Source organism: Carlito syrichta, unplaced genomic scaffold, assembly GCF_000164805.1.
Source record: "Carlito syrichta isolate Samal-C Ts95f unplaced genomic scaffold, Tarsius_syrichta-2.0.1 Scaffold303111, whole genome shotgun sequence".
Classification (NCBI taxonomy): domain Eukaryota; kingdom Metazoa; phylum Chordata; class Mammalia; order Primates; family Tarsiidae; genus Carlito; species Carlito syrichta.
The window spans coordinates 1,460,735-1,481,613 of NW_007247207.1; the positions used below are offsets into that span (position 1 = coordinate 1,460,735).

The 20,879-nt window shown below is 46.2% G+C and overlaps 1 protein-coding gene across 3 annotated transcripts in view; it reads right to left on the minus strand.

Moving 5' to 3' along the window:
• Positions 1-20,479, minus strand: part of PAX3 (paired box 3) — a 101,280-nt gene extending 80,801 nt beyond the window's left edge. For 2 of the 3 annotated variants that reach the window (XM_008057708.1, XM_008057705.1), the window contains exons 1-4: positions 20,022-20,479; positions 18,480-18,715; positions 17,061-17,190; positions 15,760-15,894 (exon numbers count right to left, since the gene is read on the minus strand). In XM_008057708.1, coding sequence (XP_008055899.1) covers positions 15,760-15,894; positions 17,061-17,190; positions 18,480-18,715; positions 20,022-20,106 — 586 coding nt within the window. In that variant the 5' untranslated portion in view covers positions 20,107-20,479. The remainder of the gene's footprint in view (positions 1-15,759; positions 15,895-17,060; positions 17,191-18,479; positions 18,716-20,021) is intronic. The other variant, XM_008057706.1, reaches the window with a different exon arrangement.
• Between the last annotated feature and the right edge of the window lie 400 nt (positions 20,480-20,879).

Below are 20,879 nucleotides of genomic sequence, written 5' to 3' on the forward strand. Positions count from 1 at the left end.
CCTAATGCGATCTTTACAGCTGAGGGAACTAAGGCTCCCCAAACTAAGGGTTTTGCCTGCCTGTCCGTATTCAGTGAGCAGACGTTCCTGTCTTCTTGTGAGGAGTCCAGGAACCCCCTAAGGGGCTCTCTGTGAGGACCAAGGGTGCGGCGTAGAGTAAGGATCACATGGTAACTAGCCAGACATTGGCTCCTTCAAGTAAACACCATAAGGCACAAGAAATGAGGAAGCATCCTGAAAATTCTAAAGGGAAAGGCATAACTGAGCACTGGCATTGTAAGTATTTTGCTCACATATGGTTGTGCCGACTCACACTCCACACAGAGTGTGGGTCATCTCTCCCCACAACTGCTGGCAAGAACAGTAGATGTAGTTTTGTGGGACCTGAAGCTTTTATCATTTAGGGACCCCCCTTGAGAAATAAATGCCAACATATCTTAATTTTACAATGCTTGTAAAAATTGAATGACATCAAGACATCGTTAGGGTGGCTCTCAGAGGCTGGAAGGGGCCCACACAGGTGGGGTTCCATAGATTCATTAGCTCTATGGTAAATCCATCTCTGGCAAGGACTTCTTCTGGGAGGTTGTGGGCTGTTTCTAGATGCTGGCCTCCACTGTAGTTAATTAATATTTATAAAATGCAACTCAAGTCTAAGTGGCAACTGTGAGGTCTAACAGAAACCCAAGATCATTTAAATAGTTGCAAATGCAATGGAACATTTCTGGACCTTAGACACCATTGGCGAAATAAATTCCAGTTGTTCCATTGGCCCTCTCGTGCCTTACATCCTCCAAAGCAATGTGCTTCTGAGGCTCTCAAGGACCCTGGGACTGACAGTCTAGGAGTCTCTGGGGATTTAAGCCTCCTCCAGTCTCCCATGGCCAGAAACCTTTCCAGTTAATGATCCATGATAGATGTCCCTTATGCCCTAGTCCTCTTGAGGAAGGAGGGGGGTCTCATTTCTTCAGAGCCACTGTAAGTATAAGAGCTCAGATCAGACTTCTGTTCCTTGGGGGGACGGGCTGAGTTCTAAGGCAAGATGAGCCCCACAATACCCTCTCAGTCTATGGCTCTGGACCAGAGCCTTCAAGAACCTTCATGTCCTTCTTCTGCTGCTTGTCAGGGATCCCAAAGGACACAAGCTAAGTCCCTTCCCTGGCACTATCCTGTAGTGAAGTATGCTCTTGGCCTACCTGGCCCTGTCCTTTCCTGGACAGCTCAATGGGGCACTATACCCTGGCAGGTCTGGAGCCAGCAAGGAGCTTCCTCATTGTAGAAGTAATCCTGCCCTTCCACAGTGAAGATAGGATGTACAGGGTTGTGACTTCAGGGACATCAGAAACCTATCCCTTGCCCCATCTACATGGACACCTGAAATTCTACCATTAGGGATTCATTCCTCCAGGTCGGGTTGTCAGCTCTTAGGGTCCTTTAGAAAAGTGCAGTTACTTTCTGCTTAACCAGTTAGAGGCTTAACCAGTTGAGTTTCTGTGCGAATAAGGTAGAGCTAGGTATAAGCATACAAGGGGTGTGTGTGTGTGTGTGTGTGTGTGTGTGTGTGTGTGTGTGTGTGTATGGAGGAGGGAGGTACATACATAGCAGATGCAGGTTGAGAGGCAGAAAAGGAGAGGGGACAGCACCCAAGACTGACTTCACTATTTTCACCTAAGGTCAGTCCAAAGGACCCTTTGTAGAATGAAAGTGGGAGAAAATAACATTTTTAAATGGTTTGGGGAGGAGTGGGAGGAGGAAGGAGTATTTTGAAACATGCCTGTGAAAAGTCTGAACTTGTTCTGGTAATATCATTTCCTATAAATTACAGTTTGAGTGACAGTTCTTTTTATTTTTCCTTAAGCTTTTCCATTTGGATTTTCCAAGAACCAAAAATTTTAATGTGAAAGATAGTCATTGTCTTACTTAATGAATTTTAGTTGGGTTTCCATTTTTTTTAAAAAAATAGAAAGGATTCATTTCAGAGGAAAAATCGTTAGTTTAAATGAGTAACATTAAATTATAGTAATTCAATAAAATGATGAACGTTAGCCAACAAACAAAAATTCAGACCAAATTTGGTTCTCTATGTCATTTGTATTTTATACTAAAGAAATGGTTTCTCTCCTTATCTGACCAAGGTACATGCTGGTACCCTATTAGAAACAGAAGCTAGCCGGGCTTGGTGGCTCAACCTGTAATCCCGCGCTTTGGGAGGCTGAGGTGGGTGGATTGCCTCAGCCCACGGGTTCGAGACCCGCCTGGGCAACTTGGCGAGACCTCATCTCTACAATAAATCAAAAATCAGCCGGGCGTGGTAGCGCGCGCCTGTGGTTCCGGCTACTAGGAAGGCTGAGGCGGAAGGATCGCCGGAGCCCAGCAGGTCGAGGCTGCGGTGGCCGGGAGCGACCACTGCACTCCAGTCTGGGTGACAGAGTGAGACTCCAACTCAAGAAAGAAAGAAAGAAAGAAAAAAAAAAAGAAACAGAAGCTTATGTAATGGCTTAGTTTCTGATTTTCAAAAAAGGAAGAACAACATGAGACGAGGGTGTGCCAGGTAATGTGTGCTTGCTTTGATCTCCACAAGAGCTATATTTTCCTACTTTCTACTGACCATTTATTGAGCCTCTTACAAAAGCAAATTAGACAGTTATCCCATCTGCCAATTGGCTTTATGTTCAGAAATGCACCAAGAAAGACCAGCTGACACTTTTCATAGACAAGGAGAAGACAGAGAGAAGCCAAGGTCCAAATAGTTCACCAAGAAGCCCAGAAATTCAGTCCAAAATAGATGAGGACTTCAGTTTCCATCCTGGCCTCCTATATGGAATCACTTTCCTGTATAATGGGGACTTGCCCAATACCCAGGCATTCCTCTAGCCCCTGCACTCTTAAGCCTGGCTCTTTGCAGTTTCTGACATAATGTTAAATCCCTTATCTTCCACTTGCCTTCTCCATTCAGACAACAGTTCAGCAAATATTTAGAGGCCGGCAGGGCCAGTGACCACAGGCAGACATTGGCTTCTAGTAGGAAACTATAGAAGTTGCCTTTCAGTTGCCCTCTGATAATTGTGTCATACACACATGCCCCGGATGTGCCCTATCTGCATAAAAGCCAAGCACATCTACCACCTGGAAAGTTTCCACATTGGATGGGTTCCCAAATCATATTCTGCTCTGACATATTGCTCCTCCACCAGAGACCACCATTTATTTGCTTGACTTGAAGTGGACTCTGAACCTGCTTTAGAAATGGTCTGAGAGGATGTTAGAAGACCCTATACTTTCCAAAATATAACCAACAATTTCAGACACTGAGATCCCATTTACTTGGGAGTCATAAAATGGAAAATTGAAGCATTTCCTCCAGATGAATTCATGGTTCACTTCCCATTTTTAAACAATTGCAAGTTTACAAATCAGAAGGAAAGGGGCAGCTCTCCCCACAAAACACCTGCTGGCTGACAGTAAGCCAGTTTCCTAGAGAACGGCACCGGACACTTCCCTTTACTTATAATGGAAAAGTGTGATGATCCGTCATGGATCTAAGGATTGATCACTCTGCCAGTACAGGACTAGAAGCAACTTATTTTATATGGCATAAATTTTTGTTGAGGTCATCACAGCAACATAACAAACAAATCAAAATTGTCCTCATTGCAGTTAATCTTTCCCAGACCTTTCTTCCTATGTGGAATGTGGCATAATTTTGCAGGTACTTATCAGATGCCACAAATGATGAGCCTGATTCGATCCAAATTATGCAGAGCTGGGGAGGGGTGAGCTGCTTTTGATTCTTCCCAGCTCTCTGCTGATGGTCTTAATGCCAGACCTGCCATATCTCCAAGCTGACTCCTTTGGATTGCCATAAGCAAGTCAGAGGGTAAGCAGGAAGGGAACCCAGAGCACCTAGCTAGCCGTCTCCTACCTGAGTACAGACGAAAGTTCCAGCATTAAGAAAACACACCTTCCTGCCTTGCTGGCAGACTATGTCCTACACATTCTGGGCTGGCCAGAAGAATAGTCAAGCAAGACGACTTGTTTTTGTTTCTCTGTTATTTTTTGCAAGCCAAATCAAGATTTTGATTTTCAGAAACAAATTCTTAGCCCCTAACTTGTTCTCCTATTTCTGAAAACCTCATTCCTAAGAAGGAATGACTTGAAACACTTTGTTTATATCTGTTGGTGTTCACATCTCCGGTTTTCTCAGGAGGGTCTTAAGACAAATGTTTTTCTCATATGCTTGGAGCACAGTTCTTTCTGGCTCATTCCATAGACTGAAACTTCTAGCTTAGGTAAGCCAGGTACTCAGCAGCATCAACAATTGAATTCCAGAGCATCAACTTTAAGAGAAAATAAGCTGAAATGATTTGGGGGAGGTAAAGTTTGTGAAAAAATGTAAGTCTTTTGTGCACATAAGGGAATGGATATACACTCCCTAAAAATTCATAAAATTAAAAATCAGTCATTCCTAAACTCAAGAAACCCCTAGCACAGCAGTCATCTCTTCCAAAATATTAGAAGTGCGAAGGCATGTTTTATTATTCATAAGCTGCTCTCTTCTTAGTTCAAACCTGATTTGATGACTTTGGAAGACAATTTCTCTTTTGTAACTAAATAATTAGAATAAGTTACCTCGAGTTGTTATAAAACTCTCCACAGTTTTTCTGGCCCAAGAAGACAAATAAGAACGCTTAACATAAAGAGACTATTTATGATGCTGGTGAAATTAAATAAACAGTAAACAAGAAAAAAGAAGTTTAAAAAGAACCAATAAGTCAAGCATTCTCCTTGGTTTTAGAGAATGTTCCATTTCGAGAAACAATAGAATCTTGCAGGAATTTCCAGGAGGCAGTCATTGTTAGCAGAATAACTCTAAGCAGTAATTTTGAAACCTGTGCTCACAAGTATTGGAGAAAAGTGTCTCATTTCTCTTGTGCAAGTGCCCAAAGGCAAACACACTCCTGCCTTATGCTTTCTAAGAACACCATTTGTCTCAAGGCAGAACCCAAATTCCACCAAAGCTACCAGAATTACAAATGCCATTCCCTTTGTCCCTACTACAGAGGAATTATCTTACAAATAAACTCACACATGTGCCAAATGGTGCTGTTAGATCAAAAACTATCTAAATGTTGTTAAAAGTAAATCATCCTTTGCCAATAAAATGGAATACTATGCAGCTATACAAACAAAGCTGAGGACATCAGACTCTGATGTAAAATAATTGTTGAAATATATTCTAAGGTGGAAAAAAAAAGCAAAGTGTAGAATAGTTTATACCATAGGATAACATTTGTACAAAAGATGGGAAGAGGAATTTTTTAAATGAGAGAGAGAGAGAAATATAATTGTTTTGTTATGCGGAGTCTCTGGAAAGAGACAAGATACTAGAAACTAGCAGACAGAGATGGGAGGAAAATTTGTCAGTGCATATCCACTTATATCTTTTGAAGATTGTACAAGATGAATGTTTTACCCAGTCAAAAATGAAATTTGATGATCTAAAAATACAACCTGACAAAGTGTATATTGCACTTGAGTGTTTGGGTCAACAAGAGTGAAATCCTCACAATAAAAGAGCATTTCCCTTAGGAGGCTGAGAGTTGGCCGCATAATCCAGGAGTCCCTTCACATCTAAAAGCCTTCAGGGGGCCAAGACCATCCAGAAGGAAGGCCCCATGGCTCGCCAGCGAATTTTTATCGGTTCACTGGGGGCCCGGCTGGCCAAGGAGCCCCGGCTGCCTGCTGCGAAGCCTAAGCCGCAACAGCTGCATAAACTGGCTGTGCCCCAGCCTGACCTATTTCGGAGACAGGTCAGACCAGTGCAAGTGGGGATAAGAAAACAACCTTCTTGCAGCCAGTGGCTGCACAGTCAGGCTGCTCCAGCAGAAGGAACACGAAGCAGGAGCTCTCCAGCTCCTAGGAGCTTGATAAGTCAGTCCACTTTCTTTTCATTCTCTCACTGCACCCTAATTACACCGGAGCTCCAACCTTTGGAGACTGAATGGAGAGAAATCGAACGTAAAGTTCATTGAAATGTATCCTCCAGCTTAAAGAATGCTACTTTGGAACATTTCCTTAAAATTTCTGAGCTCCAGTAGTAAAGGAGAGGGAATTCAGAAGAATCATGCACAAAGGAAAAAGAATGCACACAATCTCACGTGCGGAACTATAAAGACATTTAAGAACAATGGAGCAGGCTATAGAGGGGACATAAGGAGAAACTGCAAAAACATTTCCACAAAATAAAAGATTGTGTGTATGAGATCCATTTTCAAAAAGCAGTGTTTGTCAGTCCCTGATCTGGTGAAAACAAAAACTTGTGTCAAAAACAGAGAAAAGTTTGATCCGTAAGAGTTTTCAAAGAGTCAAGTTAATCTAAGAGAGAAAAATAATCTTTCAAGCTGGGAGAAAAAAGTTATTTAAAAATAGCTTTTGGCATCTCAGTTGATGGTTTTAGAATTTTATTATTTTTTTCATACCTGTTCAATCAATGAAGTATTTACATTAAGTAGCTACTTATCAACTCAATTTTTTTGACTTGGTGAAAGTGGACTTAATGGTGGTGTGTGCGTGTGTGTGTATGTGTGTGTGCGTGTGTGTGCGTGTGTGTGTGTGTGCGCGCGCGCTTCATTGTTGCTTCTAAGCCCTGAATTAAGCTTTTATCTGCCCTTGGGCAGAGCCCATCTGCTAGCTTGTAGGCTGAGCACTTTCTGCATGTTCAGAGTTTTCTGCCTGCAAGACTGAGTTTTGCTATGGTAGGTGTAATTTGCTCATAACACTCATCTTTTCATTTTGTCCTTACAGAATCCTGGGAAGTTGCTATACTGAGCCACATCAAAATTGAAGTTCAAGAGGTCACACCTAAAATGTGCTTGGTCTCAAATTTCAGAGAAAAATGGATGATATAAGAACAGGACACTTTTACCTTGGATGCTGTGCTTTCACAAGGCAAGAAAGTGGTGGAAAAGTACTCTGAAGTGTGTTTAGATCAGACCAGACAAGAAACACTCAGTTGCTTCAGTGAACCTCAGTTGGGAAACTGGCCAAATGGGGATTCAGAAAGAAGAAACCTATTGCTTTTCTTATAATAAAATGAATCGGACCAATTAATTTTCTTTAGTTCAGGTTAAGCTCAATCATGAAAAGTATGACACACACACAAGTATATACCCTTTGGCCAAGATTTTCTTACTGTGATAACACATTTGAATAGTGGGACAATTTAAATATCTGTTTAGAGACAGACTTTATGAATCTATAATTATTTCAAAATAAAATATTTTTAAAAAGAGATTGAGCCTTTGAAAAAAACTAGGCAGATATTAATACTCAGATGCAATACCCAAGGGCCTGCTGCAAACTGGGTAAATGATGCCTGCATGACTGTTTGCCCAAAAAAAGAAAACACAAGGGACATGGTTAAAAGTCACTTTAACTTTAAGTATGTATAAAATACACACGTGCATTTAGCATATCTATGTACTTGTAAAAAATCACAAAATACAAGTGTAGGCTTTCTGTTAAAACACAAATGTGTATGTGACCCCATTAGCATTTACTATGAAAGTATACAACACAACAAACTAATTCCACATTGCAATGCCAAGTTGCACAGTAATTAACTTTTCTTTCTTAACGATTCTAACCTATTTATTGTTTCCATGTAATGATTCAAGACCAAATGCATTTAATTCTACAGTTGTTTCTAGAAATGTGTCTACTATCCAATTATAAACATTTCAAAAATCTACATTTCAGTCTCCGTAAAACTATACTGCTTAAATTCTCCATATGATCCTGTAGTTTTATAACTGCTGAAAATCCATGGTATTTCCTCTCCCTCAGTCCAATGTTGGAAAGCCAAGAAGACTTTTCTATCCTTGTAAGAAAGCATTTTGATCAGCTATTTGTAAATGGAATAAATCAGATTAGGTTAAGTATGAGTGTAGAATTGACTTCTAGAATTGAGAGTTAATATTCATATAGTACTATTACAAATGTAGTAAACATGGCCAAATAAAAGTACATAAGAAAGTTTAGTTGAGAAATTACTGAATGGGTTTAACAAGACAAACATACAACTAGTTTAATATTGCCTGTCTTGAGTTCTATTCTGTTTTAATAGGGAAGGTCATTCTTCAATCACTATAGAAAGAGGAGGACATAAAAATCCAGATGACTTTGATCAAATTACTTTACCCCAAAGTGGAAGTATTTTGTTTCATTTTCCTTAAAATTCTACAGCAAAATGTGAGATACTACAAACTTTGCTATATGAATATGCAAGGAAAAATATTTTCTCAAGATTTTACATTTTATTTCTAGGAGAAATGTGCAACAAATCAAATTCTAAATGGCACACTGTTGTTCTTTATTAAAATACAATTCCTTTTTTTAAAAGAGAAATGGCCACTTTCCCAGCAGAAATTATCAGCTAGTCTTAGTAGTTATCAGGAAAAAAAGGTAGGAAAGTGAATAATGATGGTAAGAATTCATAAAATCTATTATTCCTCAACTGTCCTCAACAACTACATTTCATGATTTTCATATCTCCCTTCGACAATGATGAACTTTGTTACTTGTCTCTCTTGAATAGATATTTTATCATGTTAATGGGCATTTTGGTAGCTGTACATGCCTCAGACAGAAATGGAAAATTATTTATACAATCCCAGTTCATTTCAGAGCATACCCTAGCACAGATCATTTAGGGGAAGCTTTCTTAGAAGAAAGATGTCCTGATTCCAGCCAAAACCCACAGTGTTCTTGGAGCTCAATGTTTGCCCAACACCACAGAATAGAGCTAAAAGCTGAGTTTGTGCCATGCTCCACCTATGACTGTATGAATAGGGCAAAAGTATGTTTCCCAATAGGTCAGATGATGGCCATTTGATGATCCCATTTCTACTTTGGTGTTCATGTTCCAGAAAAATGGCAACATCTGAAATTCCCTTTTACTTTCTCTGCACCCTTTATGATCATAGTTCTGCAGTGAGAGGCAGTAAGTTCCTGGGTCAGTAATTTTGCCCAGGTACTAAGCTCGGGCCCAACTTGGAGCTGGACTCTGCAGTTTCCCTGACCGTGTATGAACACATAGCCTAATGCTAAAGGAGGAAAGTTACTTTAATTCTGTGTGTATATGAAATATACACAGGTGAAATATGCAACAAAAAAACTCTCTAATGTTGTCTCTGGACCCAGAACAGGGAAAAGATAACAGATCAGAGCTGACTCTAACTTCCAGCTTAAGCTATTTCATACAGTTGCTCTACACTGCAGTGGTTGTTGGTACTAAACATTTTATATCAGAGATCATTTGAGCACAGAGGAATGATTAATTAATTGGGGGAATTATAATAGAAAATATTAGAAAATACCCACTAAAGATTTGCTGTTTGTCAAGATTCATCTTATTCAAGAGTGAACAAGAAAGAGGAAAAAGTAAATAAATAAAATAAAATGAAACTCTATGCACAATTATTTAGTACTGAAATGAGCACAGAGAAAGGAATTCAAGAACCCAGCATGCAGGCATATCTATGATGCACAAATATCCAAAACCTGAATCTGGCATGAATTTTACAACCTCAGAGTGATTTGATGGGGTTTGCAACTTAAGCACAAAGGTGGTATTTCCAAAACAACCATTTGCAGGACTTTTTGCTTTCATAATAAAAGAAACATCTATGCAAATATATTGAGTTCACAAACAAAGTCTAATAGTTCATCTAGAAATCAACAGCCAAAGAAAAGTCATAAAATGCTTCAGGGAAATATTTCTCCTAGCATTCAACAGCTGAGTATGAATCTGTGTTGTTACCTCAGATTCTTATGGTTCCAGAAAGTGCAATTCAAAGGACAAATAAACCTTTATTTTGTGCAACTGGAAATAGTTTAATGCCAGCATTATTCTTAGTGACCAACTTATAAATAAATTCTCATGATGCTCTATACACACATGTTTATTCCTATATTATAGGGAATTTTAAAATATACATGAGAATCATCTAACCATCTATAAACACAAAAATTACAGAAACACATGTAGAGAGATACAGTCATTATAACTCCCAGTTTCGTGTGTAGTTTTACATAAAAATCTGACATCTTTTATTATATGATTTCAGCTTGGAAGGTAACTTTACAAATATGAATCATTCATATTTAGAAATTAAGTGACAGGCAGATAATAGTTGCTATGCCTCCTGCTACCCACCCCCTCCAGAAAAATGAGACTCAATTTAATGATAAATTCACCATCCTAGCCTTAGTTCTAAACAAGAAATCACTCTAGGATAATTAAAAACACCCCATGAGTCTTCTCTAAAAACCTACAACATGTAACTGGTTTCAGTTCCTATTTCTTAAAGAGAATTTGGTCAATTCCTCCTTAGAGGTTTCAGAGGAAAAGAAGGATTTTCCAAGACAGATAAATTGAAATGATCCTGCTTTGATCTCTGTGGTTAAGAATCCCTCACAATAGAAGATGACCACTGAGGGGCCGCGCTCCCGGCCTTTTAATGCGTAACAATGGTATCAACAAACAGCTACTTAATCAATATTTGGCCAGAGCTGCTGAAAACTTCCTTTTCAGATTTTAATTCCTAGTTGTAAAACAACCCCAGAGCAGCCAGTGAGATAAGACATTAAACTGACTGCTTAATTGCCTTTTAGTGTCTTGTTAGTTATATATGTACATTCTTAATGGTTCTTTAATCTTTATTTACCCGCATAAATAAGATACCTGTCATAGAATCCTACCGAATTTAAACCTTCTCTGTTGCAGCCCAGGCTAAACTCTCTCTCTCTCTCTCTCTCTCTCTCTCTCCATCTGTTTGTTGCTACTGTTGCAGTTTTTTATTTTCATTGGTCATTTTCCTTACGCACAGTTTAAACATTTAATCTCACGGTTAGGAATGATTTTTATGCTGCTGTTCTCAAAAATATATGTATTCATGGACGTTGAAACCCTCCGGACCCAGTGGCAACGCTCCTACTCACGTGATGGATTTCGGTATACAGTATTCCCCCTCGCCTGCACCGCGCCGCGCGGGCCGGTTCCGCCTCACCGCCTGGGTGGGTTTTATTGCTCAACCCTGGGGACTTTTAAATGACCCTTCAGTAATTATTACGCACTTGAAGCCCCTACGTCCCCGTTCCGGTGCTATCAACAATCCAATCAGACCCCCGAAATAAACATACGATTTCCAACATTAATTAGCAAATCTGCATGTTTTCAATAAAGCTAGAAAGCAAACAGACAGCAGTCAACCAAACCAAACAGGCGAGAAAGGCTACAAGCCGCACTCTGGCGCTTCCTTTAAAATTGTTCCCGCAGGAAAATTGTTGCCGCTCCATTAAAGAAAAGAACGCAGCGTGGTGTGCTCGTTTAATCCGAGTTCTGATAGTTCCAGTATTAAGAAAAAAGAAAAGAAGATAAGAAAAAGAAATGGGTGATATTTCCTTGTTGAGTGTTGCAGGAGCTCAGAAAATATGAAATGTGCTCTACAGAGTAGCAGTAAGGTTGAGGTCCAATTCGTGACCCCAGCAAGCGGTCTTGGAGAGGGAGCTGGGCTGCCACCTCAATAAAGGTTCCGACGCTACAAGTCCATGATCCTAGACCCCATGATCTTAATCTACGGAAGTTTGTTCCCCGCCTTTCCGTCCCCGCTAACCTTGTGCTAAAATGCCCTTGCGTGCTAACTACATGGGGAGAAAGCGGCCCCGCGTTGTCCTCGTTTCCAGCGCTCCCTTAATGGTCAAAGTGCCGTTTTCCTGATTCCGCTGGAAATGAAATATTCCAAAGACCTTCAAAGCTTTGCTGCCTTTTTAAATTGCGTTATCTTATTTCCCTCCACCCCGGAAAGCTGAAGTCCTCCCCTTTCGTTGGAGAAAAACTCACAAGCTGACAAACAGAACGGAAACGCGAGAAAAACTTTCGTCCCTTTTACTTTCTCGGTTTTTTTTTTTTTTTTTAAGGCAGTTTTCTTCGTAAACGTCAAATAGGAGGGGGGAGCTATGAAAGGAATATAAGCCCCCAACCGACCTAGGCTTGAGGTCTCTCAGCTCCGTCTTCGAAATTGTGGCAAACCTCCCACGCTCACTTGTGATTTTTAAAAGGGAGGAAAGTCTTCGGAGAGCGTATCTCCAGTCCCAATCAAAACATCAATTTGGTAATCTGGCCTCTCTCCCCCTGCACTCTCGAGCTGCCACTTCAAAGCCGCTACAACAAGTCAGTAATTGTAACGTTGCATCTAAATATTTAAGCGAGAGTCTTGCAGTCGCGTGTCCATTTACAGTCCTCATCTGTCCTCTAATTCCATTATGGCACAAAGCAAAAATGTTTCCCAAAACTCACAAACAGGAAAAGCGTCACCCTGCTGGAGCAGGAGGAGGAGGAGGAGGAGGAGATGATGAAGGAGCAGTTTCTATTGATTAGTCACCGCCTTTGTGTTAAGGGCTTTCTTTAAAATAAGAAAAAAATGGGGGGAGGCTGCAGACATTTCACTAATGTGAGCCTCAGGCAAGGGAGGGAAAAAAAAGAGGAGAAGAAGGGGGGAGGCGGGCTGCGTCTAGATGAAAGTGAGAGGGACATAAAGGAGGCAATTGAGTCGGCTGCAGCCCGGCGAGCTAAGCTTCGAGCCGGCCGGAGCGCCGGGGAGGGGGCGGTGCGGCGCGGCGCTTTGGCGCAGGGCGCAGGAGTGGGGGCCCAGCCCATTGTGGCGGCGCCCGCGGGCCCGCTCGGCCGAGCTGGGGGAGGAACAGAGGCGCCCATTGAGCGGCCGCAGCGCGGGCTGTGCCCACCACAGCCCCCGACGCGGCGGCCAAGGCTTGGCTCCCCTGGCTGCGCCTGCTCCGATCTCAGAGCGGGCCAGGGCAAGCGGGGAGAAGGAGGGGGAGGTCTGGGGGAGGTGAGTGTTCGTGGGCCCCCCTAGCTTCTCCTTGCGCCCGGGAGAGGGAGCTAGAAAGATGGACCCAGCGGGGGCGCACAGCGTCTAGTGCGCGCCCACTAAGACGCACGGGCCTGAGCGCACCATGATCTTGGACTGAGGGAAAAGGGAAATTTGAGAAAGTGAAGAGGGGCCGTGTAGGAGAAAGGTAAGACCCTGGAGAGAAGAACGAAGGTATTTCCGATCTCATTCAGGGTGCCTCTATGCCTTTGTCTCAGTGTCTACCAAGCGGATCCCAAGCCAAAGATGGAAAGCCAGTTTCAGCAGTACCCAGTCAGGCCCACTAGTTGGAAATTTGGCAAGAGCACATCTCGCTGGTCAGTGCACCCCAAAGTCCCTTGTCTGTCAGTTTTCTCCTTCCTCTTTGCCAGAGGGCGCTAGGTACCCTTTATCCACATTCATTCTATTTTATGAGAGGGGCAGCCTAGGGCTTTTAATGCCTGGACAACAGAGAGGAATTTTTGAAATATCTAGACTTCAAACCACACCTAACTCTGTCCTTTTTGGGGGGCCCCTCTTGCCCTCCAGGGCTCATCAGAAAAGGAGATGGAAGTGCTGAAGAGACTGACGCTGCATCTTCCTTGACAACCTCAAATTAAATTAGGCTTCAGCCTCCAAGGTGCGTGTGTGTGTGCGTGCGTGTGTGTGTGTGTGTGTGTGTGTGTGTGTGTGTGTGTTTTCAACAGTACAGCCCCCACTGGGGAGAATACTCTGATTTTTAAAATGGTAGCAATTGCCCTTGAATGGCAGCCGGCCCAGCTAGACAGCCTAAAAGACTAGAAACATTTTGTAGGTGAAATGGCCACTTTTTCCACACTGGAGAGTCCATAAAACTTCCTGGCGCAGCAGCTATTGGGGCTCATTGAATAATTCATCCCTCATTGCCAGCCCATAATGTCTATTCTCGGTCTTTTGTGGTGCTGTTTTCTCTTCTTTTCTCCTTGAATTATAAAAAGGTTGCCTTCCTTTGTTCACATCAAGCTGCTCCGAGCTGGAGCTTTGTCTGGGCCGAGCTAAAGTGTGAGTTTCAATGGACTCTCCAGGCTTTGTCTCCCAAGTTCATCTCCAAGTGTAGATTGTGTAGAGAAGGCCTTCTTTGTAAAAGCTGGAAAAGTTGTACAAATGTTTGACCAGCTCATTTGGGACGTTTTGTCTCCTGGGCCTCGGTCGCCTGTACTGCGAGAGAACAGCCGGTCTGCTGCGCTGGTGCCTCCAGCAACAAGTAGCAAAGCCGTGGGCCCCCAGCCTCTCTGACCGCTTAGATACCTCTCCCTACTGCCCGCAAAGACACGTTTGGTGTTGTCTGACTCCTTGCCTTCCTCCCTTCCCAGCACCTCTGTGCTGCAGCTAGGCCTGGGATAAAAGACGACATGTCTTCACAGAGATTAGGACAGAAATGCACCCCTCCAAAAAGAGGAGTTTAGGCTGAGTCCGTAGGAAACCCCCGCTGTAAAAAGGAAGGAAGCGACAGCATACACCATCTCCCCGCCCAACCTACTGTGGTAAAAGATGTCTTTTGTTGATTTTGTGTGTGCATCTGAGCATCTATGTTTTTGTTTATCCCTCAAACCAGACGCTTGGATTTGTAACATCCAAATCTTCATGTTCTTTCAAGGTTGTGTACAGAACTGGCATTGGTTTGTAAAGCAGCTGCTCAGAAGAGCCGGCGGCTGCCCCAGGGTTGGGCGGTGAAGGTAAAAGAAGCCCCACCCTGAGCGCTACTCTGATGAGGGTGTGGATCCACTGGTCGAAGATGGTGACTGCTCTAAGCCCACTTGAAGAGCCACCTGCCCCTCCAGGGCAACTCCAAAACTCAGTTCAGCCCAACAAAGTCCAAGTCCCAGGCATGAAAACTTCAGGTGTGCGTGGGGCCTCTGGTCACTCCTGACCACGTGCACATTTGAAGAGATGCTATCACCTCCAAGGCCAAAGCCACTGAGACACAATTCTTCCTCTCCCGCTGCAATGATCCCTTCTTGGTTCAATTCCAATGGCACTGACTTTCTTGTCTTTTCTTCTTTGTGTATGTGTACACTTAAAGTTTTAAGATGACTTGCAGCAGGTGAAGGGGAAGCAAGCAACATTTCTAGCTCTTCAGGGGGGATGTGTTTTCTTGGTGCTGACAGGCCACAGCCAGCAACGAGTGGGTAGTCTGCACCTCTGGGGGACATAGGATGTTGGCACTAGGAGCCTGAGAACCCAGATCCCTTTTATTCATAACCCAGGGCATGAGCACCTTTTGATTTTCAGACACATACAGGTTAAACCCCATTACATTTGCAAACCAATGTAAAACGAATCAAAACCAGCCAATATGCACCCACATTCATAAGGCAGCACAGATGTGGGGACAATTTTGTGGGGACGGCCCCCCAAATTCATTCTCTCTCTCTCAATGTGGGAAACTCTGAAGACCAAGGCCTCTCCTGAGGGCACAAAAGCTGTATCAACCTCTGAAGGTTCCAGTACTCTCTATCCTCAGCCTCTCCATCGCTCAGAGATGCCCGGTCCCCTAAATAGCAAGAGGCTAGCACCTCACCAGAGCACAATTCACACTTCAGAGGGGCTGGAAGTGGTACGGTCAAAAATTTACAAAATAGAACAATTAAACAGAATAGAGAAGATATCTGCTTTAATGGCATCTCTCTGGTCTTTGACTGCAATGCCCCGATCCGGGTGGAGAGACTGTGAGCGAGGAGGGACCCTGACCCGAGCCCGAGCCCGAGCTGGGCTGCCATCAGGCCCCCAACGCCGGGGAGGGGATGCCGGCCCAGGCCCCGAGCGCGCGGCCCAACGCGCCGCCGCTTACCTCGCTCGCTCAGGATGCCGTCGATGCTGTGTTTGGCCTTCTTCTCGCCTTCCTCCGCCTCCTTCCTCTCCAGGTCAGCCTCCTCCTCTTCGCCTTTCCCGAATTTACTCCTCAGGATGCGGCTGATGGAACTCACTGGGGGAGGAGGAAGAAGGGAGCGAGGGAGCGCAAGCGATTGAGAGGCGCGGGCCGGACTTGAAGCAGGCCCCGGACCCCTAGCGAGGTGCAAGGATTACGGCCCGGCGCTGCTCGGCTGTCTCCTCCTGTATCTCGGGGCACCTCCGTCCTTCCACCATCCCCTCACAATCCCCACCCTGTTATCGGTCCCTCGGCACAGAGAGACGGCGCCTCCAAGCTGAGCCCGGGAAACGCCATCTCCGCGCCTCGCCTCCCGGCAGGAAGCGTTTCCCTTCTTGATTCCACAGGCTGGGCTCTTGGTCTCCCATCTAAGAGAATTCATTCACCAGCCCACCCGGGACCATCCTTCCTCTCCACCCAACGCATGTGCCCTGCGGGTCGCCTTAAGGGAAGAGAACTCAAAGCAGACCTGTCCCCGGCTACACAAGTTATATATGTATATAAAGGGCACAAAAGGTTTACATTTCAACTGCAGAATCGTTTCCTATTGTAAAAGTCAAAAGAAAAATGCACCCTCTCATTTATTTTTTCCAGATTCCAGTCGGGTAAACAAATCCATGCTCTGAAATACACCGTTCTCGCAGAGGGAAAAAGGGAGTTTCCTTTTAATTAAAAACAAACTCTTCCGCGCGCCCCTGCGCTGGCCCCATGCTCGCCCCCTGCTCCCTCCGCCTTCCCCGGGGCGCCGGGTGGGGGTGAGGGGCCGCCGGATGGTCCTTGGAACTCGGGGCACATGGAGGCGGTTGCCGAAGTCTCCCCTCCCCTGCGCACAGGGCACAGCCTCGCCCGGCGCGGCCCCATCTCCTTTCGGCTGGGGTTACCAAAACATTTGTTTCTCTTTAAAAGGGAACATCAATATTAATAAACGCTTGGCCTCCGCCTCACGTTTCCTGCCCTGCCTCCTCGGCTGAAATCTTCTTTGGGGAGACCTCAGCTGCGGTCTCTCAACCCTCCGCCCCCAGGACAAGTAGCTTACCCCTCCTCCTCCCTCCTCCCCACCCATAAAACGCCCAGAACCTCTGGTTCGTAAATATTTTAGGGCCTTGGGAGAGGCCGCCTCCCAATAGCCAGGATCGATAATCGGGGCGATTAAGGCCCGATCGACCCTCCTGGATAATAGCGACTGACGGTCGCGCCAGAGGAGACCTCAATGGGCCTCGTACCTGATGGCACGGTGTTGCGATCACAGACCGCGTCCTTGAGTAATTTGTCCCGAATTTCCCAGCTGAACATGCCCGGGTTCTCTCTTTTGTATTCCTCAATTTTCTTTTCCACGTCCGGCGTTGTCACCTGCTTTAAGAGAACAGGCAGGGCGGTAGTTGATACCCGGTTCCCCGGCCAGACCCGCTGCACCCCCGCCTTTGGCCCTGTCCTCTGGGAAGGTTCCGCTTGTTAGCCAAAGGACCCCGACTCTCTGTGGCAATTTACTTTAGGAAGGGGCAGGGGAGAAGTCTTACCACCTCGGAACAGCCTCCCCCAACCCCCTTCTCCATCCACAGATAAGCTAGGACAATCAGGATAAATGAAGAAGAATTATCACATCTTTGGGGGGAGCTTTATTTTCTGATCCCTGAAAGTAAGGCCAACTCCTCACCCAGCATCAACGTGAAAATGAAACTAAAAAAAGAATGCAACAGAAGCTTTAAAAAAATCAAGTTGAGCTACAACTTGTGTTTTTCCAAAGGGGTACAAGATTGTGTCTAAAGTAAGGGGCAGAAAGAAAGGCAAAAGAGAAGTATGCAGGTTTCTAAAATTAGCTTGGATAACAAACACGAATAATTTCAGAGATGGGTTCCCCTCCCACCTGTCTCCCAAAAAATAGTTTCCAAAAATCCTTAGGAAGGTTGTGAAAAGGTTTTGGTGGGTAGGAGGGAAGGGGTGGGTGTTTGGAGTCTTGGTAACTGAAGTTTACCATAACACTCTTGATTTTGCCCCGTTTCAACAGGAATATCACACTGACTTTTGCTCTATACCCAGAAGAAAAGACTGACCTGGTGGAATCCCCTCCACTTGGTCCTAACCAGCGTGACTCCTTCTTTTAAAAAGAGAACCAAAACAATTTAAGACTAGCACCAGCCAACTGTTTAAAAATTGAGTCATTGGCTCATTACAAAGAAGACTAATCACCCTAAGTGATTGAAAACAGTTTGCACCAGGGGAACTTGAGGATGGAGTTGGGAGAGAAACCATTATAAATCTCAAAAGATTCCTTGGGTTCTTGTTGTTGTTGTTGTTGTTGTTGTTGGAAATATGGCACTGCCGTGCATGGGGACTGGGAAGACACTTGGGAAAGAAACTGGCAACAGGTGGCACATGAAACGTGCACGCTTTGGGTGTTTGCCCATTAAAATAACTTGATGGGGATCCCAGGGTTCCAGGTACTTTTTTTAATGTTATTTTTCCTTCGCAAAACAGCTTCAACTGAACCTAAGGTTCATCAAGGAATATTGGACATAGACACACACACCACTAAATGGACTTGAAAAAATAACTCCTTGGAAAGCCCCCGATGTCAGCCCTTGGCCCTGTCCGATCTTCCCCAACCCGGGAGCCTGCGGGACAAGGCCTGTGCGCGCGCTCACCTTGGGCTTGCTGCCTCCGATGGCACCAGGACGGATGGAGCCCGTCTCCTGGTACCTGCACAGGATCTTGGAGACGCAGCCGTGGGACACGCGCAGCTGGCGCGAAATGACGCAGGGCCGGATGCCGTGGTGGGCCATCTCCACGATCTTGTGGCGGATGTGGTTGGGCAGCGGCCGGCCGTTGATAAATACGCCGCCGAGCTGGTTGACGCGGCCTTGGCCGAGAGGGGTGGACACTGGGGGGAGAAGGTGAGAAAGAGAGGCCAGGGGAAAGTCACTCGGGGAGAACAGAAAGCAACACGGAATCTCGCACTGCTCTGGCCAATCCTAGGTGACACCCCCCACACCACCACTGCTCCACGTCCCGCCCCCAGACCCAGACCCTCTTTCCATCACAGTTGTTCAAATTACTAAGTAATTCAGGGGCATAGAATCTTATATGAAGATAACTCTCCCCAGAAAAACTGTCTCTGCTTTGGGCCTACGAGGGGTGGCAGGCAACTTGGAAGGAGCCTCTGGGGCCGGTAGGAGTCTGTCTTGACTTGGAAGCCGCCTCCTCCTCGCAGAGAAAAGTTCACCCAAGCTCTGGTCTGGGTGGACTTTGCTCCCCCCAAACCCTGTCCAGTCGGGATCCTCCCTTCCTAAGGAACTTGGGCGAGCTGACAGTCCTTGGGGTTTCCAGCCACAACTGCAGTAGCCAAGGGTGGGGGTGGGGGTCCTGAAAGGAGGAGCAGGCAGTCGTGAATGTCACCTGTTACTTCTGGGGACCGAGACAACAGCGATGGGGCTACTTGTGGGCCTCCCAGTCGCCATTCATGCTGCGGTTTCCACAGTCTACTCTGGGCCGAGGGGTGAAGGGCTCCATGGGATCCTTATCTCGCTCGGTCTCCCTACTAACCTGGAAACCCGTTTGGAAGGGCTCAGCCTTGCAAAGCCTCCTGCCTTCTTGGGATTCCTAGAATCTTCAGGCTGACCGAAAAGGCGACCAAACAAGTTACAGAAGCTTCTAGACGCTATTTGAGCTGGATAGAATTCTAATTAGTTCATTTATTGATCCTAAAAATCCAATCATGGCGCACGGCGTTTGCCACCACAACTTTGCAGGGCGAGCCACTAGTACACCGCAAGAAAATTCTTCCCGAACTCACAAATGTTTCCCAAGTGTGGGTGCACCCGGGACAATTTCGAGACGACTTTGGGTGGACAAAATTCGGAGAAGTTTCTGTCGCCCAGAGGCCGGTTCACCCGCTTCCCCACCGCGGCATTTCCAAAACAACAGGGAAAAGTGGGAGAACTTGGGCCCAGCCGGGTGCAGGCCGGGCCTGCGAGCTCCGCCAGGCTTTGCAGAGAGCACCGCGCTCCGCTTGCAGGGAGGAAATCGAGTGGGACCTCGTCCCCGACTGTCGCTTCTTGGGGTGGGGGTGGGGGTGCCCGGGGAAAGGGCTTCCTGTACGCACTCGAGGAGCCTGCGGAGCCTGGGGATGGGGTGGCGCAGCCTGTCCCAAGCTCCCGGATCCGGGCGGCGCCAAGGCCCTCCCTTACCTTCCAGCGGGAACCCGCTGCGCGGGTAGTTTTGCCCCGGGCCCGGCCGCATCATCCTGGGCACAGCGCCGGCCAGCGTGGTCATCCTGGGGGCAGCTTCGCTCGGAAATTATATCCAGGTGAAGGCGACACGGAAAGGCGAGTGCGGCGCTGGTGACCCTCGGGAGCTCTCCGGAGCGCGGAGAGCCCCTCCCCAAAAGGCTGGAGAGAGAGGGAGGGACGCAGGGAGGGGGGCTGCTCGCTCCTAGTACAGAGACTGGAACCCGGGAAGGGGGCGGGCGGGCAGGCCCCAGAGTCCAGGATCCCGAGCCCAGGGCGGAAAAGTTTGGTGCGAGTCTGGGCGAACGGCCCCGCAGCTGGGGGCGCTGGAAAGGGACTCAGAGCGCTACGACGAGCCGGGGCGGGGAGTGAGGCGGGAGCGCGGCCTGCCTGAGTCTCCTCCCGTCGTGACACCGAGTGCGGGGATCCGGGCTCGGGAGCATTTATTAGTTCTTTCACCCAAAGCTTGGTCAGGAGCCCTGAGCTGCGATTGGCCGACGGGGAGACCGTCCCGGGTGGCGGAGACACGCGCTGATTGGGCGACAGCGGCCACTTTCTCTTCCCATCCCTGATGGTGCCGGGGCCTCCGCCGGCCCCGAGAGGGACCCGCGCTGCGCCCTTTCCCAGGAAGAGAAGGGTGGGCCCGTGGAAACTAGGAGAGACAGCCCCAGGGAGATGGCAGCTGCTGAGGGTGGCCGGGGGTCTCTGTCTCTCTGCCTCTGTCTGCCACGCTCTGTGTGCATGTGCCTCTCTCTGGGATCTCTTTCCTGGACTTTTTGTTTCTCTGTTTCTGCCTCTGTGTCTCTTCGTGTGTGTCTT